At 41.7% G+C, this 10,544-nt stretch overlaps 1 protein-coding gene across 3 annotated transcripts; it reads left to right on the top strand.

Annotated features, from left to right (window-relative positions):
• Positions 1 to 920: 920 nt before the first annotated feature.
• Positions 921 to 10,149, top strand: epn1b (epsin 1b). 3 transcript variants are annotated; one of them, XM_030120730.1, is made up of 10 exons: positions 921 to 1,059; positions 2,068 to 2,175; positions 2,823 to 2,978; positions 5,324 to 5,452; positions 5,914 to 6,034; positions 6,154 to 6,329; positions 6,804 to 7,310; positions 7,383 to 8,169; positions 9,062 to 9,208; positions 9,624 to 10,149. In XM_030120730.1, the coding sequence occupies exons 2-10, from the start codon at positions 2,107 to 2,109 to the stop codon at positions 9,818 to 9,820; spliced, it is 2,289 nt and encodes a 762-aa protein (XP_029976590.1). In that variant the 5' UTR covers positions 921 to 1,059; positions 2,068 to 2,106; the 3' UTR covers positions 9,821 to 10,149. The 3 variants fall into 3 exon arrangements, with proteins under 3 accessions (XP_029976590.1, XP_029976591.1, XP_029976589.1); XM_030120731.1 differs by having other exon boundaries at positions 9,581 to 9,733; XM_030120729.1 differs by having other exon boundaries at positions 6,804 to 8,169.
• The last annotated feature ends 395 nt before the right edge of the window (positions 10,150 to 10,544 follow it).

Below are 10,544 nucleotides of genomic sequence, written 5' to 3'. Positions count from 1 at the left end.
TAAAACAGAAAAAGACAGAACTCATTTTATTTTCTATCTAATATTAAAATCATCAGAGTTTTCAAACCACATTCCTACCTAATATTGCCACCAAATATTGCTTTATGTCTCAACAGTTATGAGTTCCCTGTACATTCACAATGCGGTCTGTTTTGAAATGTGAAAGACAGAAATAATTGAATCATTGATAATTGTCCCGACTTTTCCTGCACACCTACCTGTATAAATTCGTGTTACAAAAAGTGTATCTTCTTCTTGTCCTTATTATTGTTATTTTATTATTATTATTATTATTATTTTAGGGGGCGTGGTCTGGCGGGTGCTGAAACGGAAGCGGAAGTCCGTGCTTCGTGTCGCCTGTCCTCGAAGGTTCCTGAAGATCTGCCAGTGGTTAGTGATTCATTTTTACATAAATAAGCGTATCTAGCCCGTCCTGACTTGTGCAGTAAATGGGTAGTGTTTAGTTAAATGCTCGGCGGGAGCTTTGTGAGGGATTACCGAGCATTTTCCCTGCAATGTCAGCTGTTTGTAGCGGATTCTTCCTGGCTTGACAGGATGTTAGCCATAGTGACGGCTGCTGTCTTCAGTCGCTCTCCGTGGTGCTGAAAACACGACGCCTGACTCCTGATAGAGACGGTCCTTACGCATAAGTACACTTTACTGTCGCTATGATTCAGAATGGCCACCCTGCGTCTCTATTTGAGAGGTTTTCTCCTCCCTTTTCTCACTCCCGCTTCCAGAAGCTGGGTGCTAGTTAGCCTTTAGCTTCCTGAGCTAACCTGCTGAGAATCTGTTTGTCGCTGGGATTATTTGGCGAAGCGACGGATAAAACATGTTGCTTAGAGAGTGTTCAGGTGTTTACTTATTTCCGTATCGTCACCTTTTGTCTCAGTTCTCCCTCTTTTCCTATCGTGATGCAGTTGCAGGATCTTGTCTCTGACGCAAACCGATGCAGCGAGGAGGACGAGAGGCCAGCAGGATGAATGCTCACTGAAACATCCACTGCACACCGACAGTAGACCATTAGACTTACACAACAACAGGTCAATCTTTCACAAGGTATTTACATGTTTAGTTAGGTTCTGTGCATGCCTGGTGTGGTTATTTGTGAATCTTTCAGCTTCAGTTATGCGCTGCCTGCATGCAGAAGTGTTGACGTGATTCGGAGTAATTGTTGGTGACACCAGTTCTGGGAGACACTTTACCTTACATGTCGACCAGGTTTTGATTAGACTTGAAAGCTTTATTTTGAACATGTAAAAAAAAATAAGTGAGCAATCAGAAAATCAATCAACAATCAGGTTCACCTGACAAAACAGTTTGAAGCTGGGGACCTCACCAGATGGTACTGTCAGATGGTTCTTTTATTTCCTCTGCTTGACCATTTCCTATTGGTGGTGGCCCCACAGTAATGAGTCCTTTCATACATCACTACATTCTACACTGGTGGTGCCACCTCTGTATTTATTCCTCTTGTTTTGCCCAATCTTTCACTTATTCTAGAAAGGAATAACTTTTGATATGAAATACATTTAAAAAGCATTATTATCAGATTTGAAGTTCAGAAAAGTGTCAGAGAAAGCCTAAAATACCTTTTTTGAAACAAAATGGGCACCACTGACTAAATAATATAATGCAGAAATTTCTCAGACAAAAATTTATGACACAACGTCCTGCTAATATAGTGTCAGCAAGTTGAAAATCTTGACTTTAGAAGTGAAGAATAAGAGTAAATTTGTCCCGAAAAACAATTAGACAAATTGCAGGATATCCATGGTTAATATCCATGGTTTACATATAAATGGCACAAAATATGTCAGGTAACACTGCTGTCCAAACAGCTTCAGAGCACCAACAAATTCTCAATCCAGGAGCTTATTTCAAAGAAATATGTGAAGTTATTAACTTAAAGAACAGCAGTGACCACTGCCGAAGTTTTTGGGGGAAAGAAAAGCATTTACATTGTTTCCTATCTTTCACTTTTTAGAAATGGATTCAATTACCTAAGTTTACCACTGAATTCAATAATGTGTGCACCTTTGCAATCTCTTGCTTTGTTTGAATCAGATCCCAGTGGTTTGATTCCTCAGCTCCTCTCCAGGCACCATGACGTCCTCTATGCTTCGCCGGCAGCTGAAGAACTTGGTTCAGAACTACTCTGAGGCTGAGGTCAAGGTAGGCAACACTAAATCCTGTTGTGGATTTTTTTTCCCCCAAAGTGAATGTAATGTTCCAAGCCTGCCTTTTTTACAAGGCCTTAGTGAGATGCTTAAATGTGCTGTTGCTGCTGTTGCTGAGTTCATCTCAAGATTTTATTTCAAGTGATTATTGTCTTGATCTTATAGGACAACCAGACTTCTGCATAACTTTACAGAAAAATGTTTGACAGCACCATTGTGACAACTTTAGCAACATTCTCTTGAGCAGGCAGAAATATACAGTTAGGATGTTGACCTCACTGAAGGTGAACAACAGGCAAATTTTACACATCTGGAAACATATGCGTTCTACAGATAGAATTTCATAGATTCTGACCTTGAATAATTTTAGGTAGGGGGAAGATATGAGGAATTCCTTATTAAAGTGCTGTGTTGTTGAGATATAATCATTATCATCCCAGTAGAAATGATTACGAACCATTTTCAGCAGCATGAACAGGGATAGATGATACACTGCTGCAATCCTTCAAAGTCCTGCAGGCAGCTTTCTTTTTCTTTTTTTAATGAGCTGATGTCTCTAATTTCAGGCTGCTATCCAAACGTCTTTTCTGCAGCACTCTCCGTTTTAGGTCCTGACTGTTCTCTCTTTGCATCTTTCTGTAGGTGAGAGAGGCGACATCCAATGACCCATGGGGCCCATCCAGCTCTCAGATGGCGGACATTTCAGACCTCACATACAATGTTGTGGCTTGCAATGAAATCATGACGATGCTCTGGAAGCGACTGAAAGATGACAAGAACTGGAGGCACATCCACAAGGTTAGAAAGATCAGGAGAAACAAGATTTACACTTTTTATTTAGATGACACTTCACTATCTTTTTTTTTTTATATATGCACTTTCTATGTTTTCAAATGGTGGACAAACAATATCTGGCTTTGACAACAAACCGAGACATTTTTGTGACTAAACCATTTCTGCTATTAAATCTATTACAACTACATGAGATTTAGGAGGTATTGCATTGGGCCACATAATAGTTAGTGCTCAAAGCGGCTGGAAAATGAATGATACTAGTTACTTCTTCGAAAAAGTAACTCAGTTATTTTTTTTCAGTTACTAATTACTAAGCAAATTAAGTAAATTAAAAGCAAATTAAAAAAAAGTTTTTCAATGTGATTTTTTTTTTGATTTGGTGAAGAATAATAAAACACAATAGATGTATGTCAATAGATGTCAATTTAAAAGCTTCCTTTGAACGATCAGGGCTCTCTAGGGCCGTATCTCTGTCACATCACGTGACCCACTTTGCACCAATACGGTTCCTTCTTTCTGTATTTGGATGTCATATAGAACTTTCTTGACTGAGGAGTTGCAATAATGTATCAGTTTTAAATGACATCAACTAATTCGACCTCGATATGCAAATGAGCATCTGTGCAAATTAGACGGCATCATTTAGAACTTTCCTGAGTGAGGAGTTGGTAACAATCTATTGATTTTTAAGCAACATTGTTATTTTTTTTATTATGAGACGAGACAACAGTCAGATTTCATTTGTAACTGTAGATAGCATTTCTATATTCATTGACATACATCTAGGTGTAACTCTATTGACATACATCTAGAAGTATGTCAGTAGATGTCTTAACTTCCATTTAAAAGCTACATTTGAATGATCAGGGCTCTCTTTGGCTGTATCTCTGTCACGTCACAATCCGGTTCCTTCTTTCTGTACACAAACATCATGCTCTGTCAGCTGGACTCCAGCGGAGGGAAAATCAAGCTGAAAGCGTTGAATTATAGTAACGGAACCACACCTCATATTATTGTTACTAACGGTAACTGCGTTGTTACGCTGGGAAAAGTAATTAGTTAGATTACTTGTTACTAAAAATAGTAACACCGTTTATTTTAACACAGTAACTCCCATCACTGATAGATAGATTGATAGACAGAATAGCTTTTTTTGAATAGCGCGCTACCAGTTTTAGGTAGTTCAGAAACTGGAAGGGCGAGGCTACCATGTAAACAAACACCACTCAACAAAAAGAAAAAAAAAGCTGTAGGGAAAAATCAACTCACCCTTAAAGCTAGCATCACTATGGATTTTAAAGCCTATAGTATCACTATGGATTTTTAAGCCAGGCATCACAATGGATTTTTAAGCCTATATATAGCATCATGATGGATTTTTTTTCCTCTCCAAAAGCAAACTAACATTTTTCCATCATTATGGTTTAACTTAGTCTGCATAATGCAGACTAAGCCCATGAACACCACCTCCACCCATGGCATACCAGGTGTGGGCCCACTTCAGTAAAGCCACGGTGGATCTGTTTGAGTGGAGAGATAACACACAGTGTTTCTCTCAATAAGTGATCCAGGTGAGCCGCTCAGTGTGGATGCGCTCCCCCTCGTCTGGCTGAGGGCCCTCCTGCAGCTTTTCACCCGATTGGTTCTGATACCCCCAACTTTGAACCGAGTCAGGGAGCATCGCCACACTAATTCTGATTGCAGCTTCCCCTATTCAGATATATATTGTCCCAGACGGGCAGCAGTATTTCACCCACACCCAGAGCATCTGCCCCTATGGGCCTGGCCCATGGGAGGTGTAATTTATATACTGCAGGGCTCCTCAAACTGAGATATTACTATTCAGAGCACAAAACTTTGCCATGCTGGTGAACTACTGAAACCATTTTTAAGGACTAGTTCCTTTCCCTGCTGCAACACTTATTGCTGTACACATGCTCTCTTTTGTTGCTTGAAAGGGCCAGGGCTTGGTAACAGAGCGTGTCTGGGTCTGCATTTGTGATTGGTTTGGAGGAAGTAATGAAGTTAAGCTATAATGAAAAAGGGAAACTGTTTTTCAATTTAACTTTTATCAACCTTTTTTGGCCAATGCACCACACATCTACTGATCGATGTATTGAACTATCATCCAGCCCTACCATGATATTTAATGCAAATCACATCACATCCTGTAGCAGCTTTGTGGGCCAGTCAGCCACTGCCCCCCACAAAGAGTGCCTTCTGTTTCCTCACTGCACTCTAGGTGAGATACTGAGGTGAAATACTTCCAAAAAATAATTTTCAGGTTTATATGAAGCAAGAACACAGACCTTTGTTTTAAAACAATTGTGTTATGTTTTTCTTTGTAGTCTTTGACGCTGCTGGAATACCTCCTGAAGACTGGTGATGATCGAGTGCTTCTGAAAATGAAAGACAACATCTACATCGTAAAAGCACTGACTGAGTACCGCTTCATAGAAAAAGATGGCAAAGATCAGGTGATACATGCGTCGTCCTAATGCGTGCATGCATCTTTGCAGCTTCCATTACATGGTGCGCATTAGGGTATACTGTTTAGGAACTGAAATATTTATGTCATCATAAGTCTTTGATCTCCAGGTTTCTTGTAAGCTTCACATACAGTAACCTTTCCAATTGTTTTATGAATATGAAAATTTAATATGAATAAATTGGATATGTCATGATCACAAGAGAGTATTTCCCAAGCAACTCATAAGCAATCACCTGTGTTTTTTTAAAAAAAGGGGGATTTTCTTAACCTCTTTCATAAAAATAGAAGTGATGATTTCAGCTCATGCTGGATACAAACATTAAAGGTTGTATTGGTTGTCTCTCATTCAGAGTCAGTGTTATATGCAAGATCGATAATTATTTTGCATAATTTTGCTTGAATAGTTGGCAACACATAAAAATCCAGTGTAACTTATGTGTGTTCTAGGGTGTGAATGTAAGAGAGAAGGCCAAGGTTGTCCTTGTTCTTATGGAGGATGATGAAAAACTCAAGGAGGAGAGAGACTTTGCTTTCAAAACCAGAGAAAAGACCTCCAAAGGTTCTGCCGGTGAGCTTGTCTTTCTCAATCTCCTCCATGTCTGATGTGTTGACGATTTTCAGGATTTTGACATTACTGTACATGACATACAAATGTAACTGCATTTTGCTAACATCTTTTCCTCACAGCCTCATCTGCAGACACTCTCAAAGATCCCAACTACAAGCCATGCTATGTTCCCGGATCCTCCGGACTCCCATCATTGGATAACATACCCTCAGTGGCTGACTTGACCGCATCATTTGCAGCACGCAAAGAGGAGCGTCTTCGACAGGAAGCTGAAAAGAAAGAAACAGAGAGAAGGGTAAGTATTTTTCAAATGAACTTTGTGGTGGAATCGCTGTACTAATATCATCCCATCCAATGTTGCAATGCCTATAAATGGGTCTACTCGCAGTGTACTTTTAAAGAATTTCCATCAAGGATTAATGAAGTATTTTTTCTTCTTCTATTATGCCTAAAAAGTAATGGTTATATGAAACACAGTCAGTCATCTTTTATAGTCACTTAGCTAGCATGAACGTAGTCCAGCATCTTCCCAGCAGTGGCTGAAGGGCAGAGTTCCACATGTAGAAGTCAATAGTCCATCAATACAATAGAAATAATTAAACTCTTGGGGAAATTCTTTAAAAATCAACCACAGAAATAAGCAGTCACTCATGAACATTCCCAAGCCTTGACTTATATTTTTGAACTATTGGAGGTGGAATTAGCCAGCATAACATAGACTCATTGAAAAAACAATGTCACTTAGCAGTGTGCAATTTCAATATTCTAGGCCAAGATGACAGAAGATGAGTTACAGTGGGAAGATGCAGGGAAAGGGACTGGCCTTAAAGATGATGCTTGGGGAGGAGAGAAGGAAGACAAGTCAGAACCCAAGGAGGCTGTGGGCCCATGGGGAACACCAGCAGGACCTGACTCCACGGACACTGCAGCAAGTACTGATGCATGGGGGGGCCCAATTAAAACTGAGAAAGAATCATTTGATGGAGAAAAAACTGAGGAAGATGCATTTGGAGCACCAAAGAATGGAGAGGATCCTTTCAATGCCCCTCCAGACAGTTCAGATCCCTTCAATGCACCCAAAGATAAAGAAGACCCATTTGCAGCTCCAAAAGATAAACCTGATCCGTTCAGTTCTTCTGATAGTGATCCCTTCAAAGCCCCAAAAGACGATCCCTTCAAGGCCCCAAAAGACGATCCTTTCAAAGCCCCGAAAGACGATCCCTTCAACGCACCGAAGGATGATCCCTTCAATGCCCCGAAAGACGATCCCTTCAATGCGCCGAAGGATGATCCCTTCAATGCCCCGAAAGACGATCCCTTCAATGCGCCGAAGGATGATCCCTTCAAGGCCCCGAAAGACGATCCCTTCAACGCACCGAAGGATGATCCCTTCAATGCCCCAAAAGACGATCCCTTCAATGCCCCAAAAGACGATCCTTTCACCGCGCCAAAGGATGATCCCTTCAGTGCCCCAAAAGACGATTCCTTCAGTACCCCAAAAGACGATCCCTTCAAAGCCCCAAAAGACGATCCCTTCAACACGCCGAAGGATGATCCCTTCACTGCCCCAAAAGACGATCCCTTCACTGCCCCAAAGGACGATCCCTTCAATGCCCCAAAAGACGATCCCTTCACTGCTCCTAAAGATGATCCCTTCACTGCCCCAACATCAACTCCTCCTAAAGACGACCCCTTTGGAGCCCCTACATCACCACCTAAAGAGGATCCTTTCTCTGCACCAAACAAACTTTCTCAAGAGGATCCCTTTGCTGCACCAACAACACCACCTAAAGAGGATCCATTTTCTTCACCACCGAAGCCAACAAAAGAGGACCCTTTTACGGCACCAACAACACCACCTAAAGAGGACCCATTCACAGCACCCTCCCCTCCACCAAAAGAAGATTCCTCAGATCCCTTCAGTGCACCTCCAGCAGGCTCACCAAAAGACAACAAAGACACATGGGGAGCTCCTGCCAGTTCCCCACCAGCCAGCAGTGCAGATCCCTGGGATGCACCATCTGCTCCAGGTGAAGATGCCTGGGGGAATGGAGCAAGTGCATCATCACCTGTGAATAACTCTGATCCATTTGGAGATTCGTCCAAAACAGACAATGACCCATGGGGGGCACCAGGTAAGAAACAACTTTAGAACATTTAAAACTTGAGTAGCCAATAGTCAACTTTAAAAGCATATTAAACAGCAGTTGTTTCCAATGTGTATGTTTAGCTGTCTTCATTACCTTTCTGCCGTTCTTTGCTGAACACAGCAATATGTCTTTTTGGATCACACCACAGTCTTCCACAAACAAATATCAAATTTAAAAAAAAGCAAACAGACGAAGAACAATAGAGACCTTGCCCTCCGGGCATTGTCCCTAACATGGTATGCAAAGGTGAGACACATACCCACCTTCTTTTAAAGCCCTGATCATTGTCCTCTCTTAACATTCTTGACATTGTTTTTTAAATAGCAATTCCTCTGACCACAACTGAAAGTTGACATTTAATTCTGCATTCATCTTTTGCATTCTCCTTGACAGGTACAGTTGCTTTCCTTTTTATGAGAAGCCACAATTGTGTAGCATTACAGATGACATCCAACTTTATTTTCATACAGCATTATCCTCAGGGCAGCTGTTAATGGTCTGAAGGCAGATTGTCAGTTCAACACTCAGCAAACACACTCCTTCACACTTAATATCTGTTTAAATACACCACTTCATCTAATATGTGTGTCTTTTAACCTGTGCGGTCAAAATTCATGCAGTCACAATGACATCTTGTAATCTCCGTATGGAAATATTACCAAACCAAAAATCAAACCAGAATTACTGTCACCGGGGCTTTACTAATTTTATCTACCATCCTCCTGTTTTCATTGCCTTTCATTGTAAGAATGCATCCTAAAATCAAATAGGCAAGAAAACAAAAACAAGGAAGGTTATGTGTTTGAAATCAAGGGGTCAGCAAAAAGAAAGACCAAATGTTTTATCTCTGTTGTTGTGATTTAATGTTTTCCTGTAGCTTCAGCTCCAGTCAGCACGGATGATGCGTGGGGCGCCCCTGCTCCACCCACAGACTCCTCCCCATCCAGCGATCCCTTTGGGGATGGAGCCTCTAAAAGCAATGATCCCTGGGGTGCACCAAGTACCACAAATGGCAACAACACAGGTAAAACACTAAGTTTTGCATGTCTGCGATCCATTCACTATTCATATCAGCAAATGATTGTGTGTTTTCAGTAAATGCTTTTCTTTGACTAAATCAATTGAATTTTGGCCAAAACTTGAATTTGTTTTAGAACTGTGTCTTTATTCCAAGAGCCTGAAAGTCATGGTTCTTAAAACTGTGCTATTTCTTTTAATTCTCTTTACGATTTCTTGAATTACCTCTGCAAGCTTTTCTGTCTTAACTCTTTTGCCTGTTTTAATATTTTCTCCATTTCACCTCCATCATCCCATCAACCTACAGACAGCTAACAGATTAATTGATTAACCCTCTCTTCCGCTTTGCTCTCTTCCTCCCTGAACCCGCTTCCAAAAGAAAACACCTTTTAGATTAGAATCGGACCTATATTTTATTTCAGCAGAGCGAATGGTGCAGGAAGAGGAAACGTACAGAAAGACTGCTTCGTTCTTGGGCACGGCGGGGGCGTCACTGGTTGACTTGGACGATCTGTTTTCCTCTAACCCCAAACCCAAACAGCGCCCATTCATCAATGCGCTTGCCGCCCAGACTCAAGCCATCGGTAAGGACAGAAAAAAAACGCTGCGCTCGGGATAAATGTCGACATGTTTGCAGAAGGCTTCGTGTGGATTTAACTGTGGTACGCGTGACTCAAATGGATGCATGATCCACCTCAAAGACGTACAGACCATTAAACATTAGTCCTCCATGTTGCTGTTTCAAATGCATTCCAGTGCTGCCAAGCTGAGATTTCAGCATAAACAGAGACAGATCAGGAGAGGGGGTTGGGAACAAATAGATATTTATCATAAGATTTGTATGAAAAGGCTTATTGTGATCATGTACTTGCCCTCCCATCCGACCCCTGTGGTTTTGCTGTAGTATATAGATGTTGTTTGTGTGTGTGTGCGTGCGTGTGTGTGTGAGAGCATCAGTGACCTATTGAAGTTACTCTGTATACAGACTAGTGTATGATAGCCAGCAGATATATAACCCCTCTCACCCCTCTCTCTGCTCTGCTCTGCTCTGGTGCATCTTCTCTTTGCTGGAATATTCCAAACTGTATATCCCTCCCTCCCTCACTCACTCCTTCACTTCACCCGTCCTGCTGTCACTCTTACTCATTTCCCAGGCGCTTTCAAAGCTCGGGGCATGGCGTCCGCCCCCACGGTAAGATCAGGAACGTTTGCTGAAGCGCCGGGCCCGCACTGCAATCCTTTCAGTGTAGCACCCCTCTTTCAGCTGCCGTCACACACTCTGGGAGTGTCTCACTCTGCAGGCGGTGTGCTTCAGGCGGGTCCACAACCTAAAAGAGGGAGTC

Source organism: Salarias fasciatus, chromosome 22 (assembly GCF_902148845.1).
Source record: "Salarias fasciatus chromosome 22, fSalaFa1.1, whole genome shotgun sequence".
Lineage (NCBI taxonomy): Eukaryota > Metazoa > Chordata > Actinopteri > Blenniiformes > Blenniidae > Salarias > Salarias fasciatus.
The sequence above is the reverse complement of the archived record's forward strand: the minus strand, read 5'-3'. Positions and strand labels throughout refer to the sequence as shown.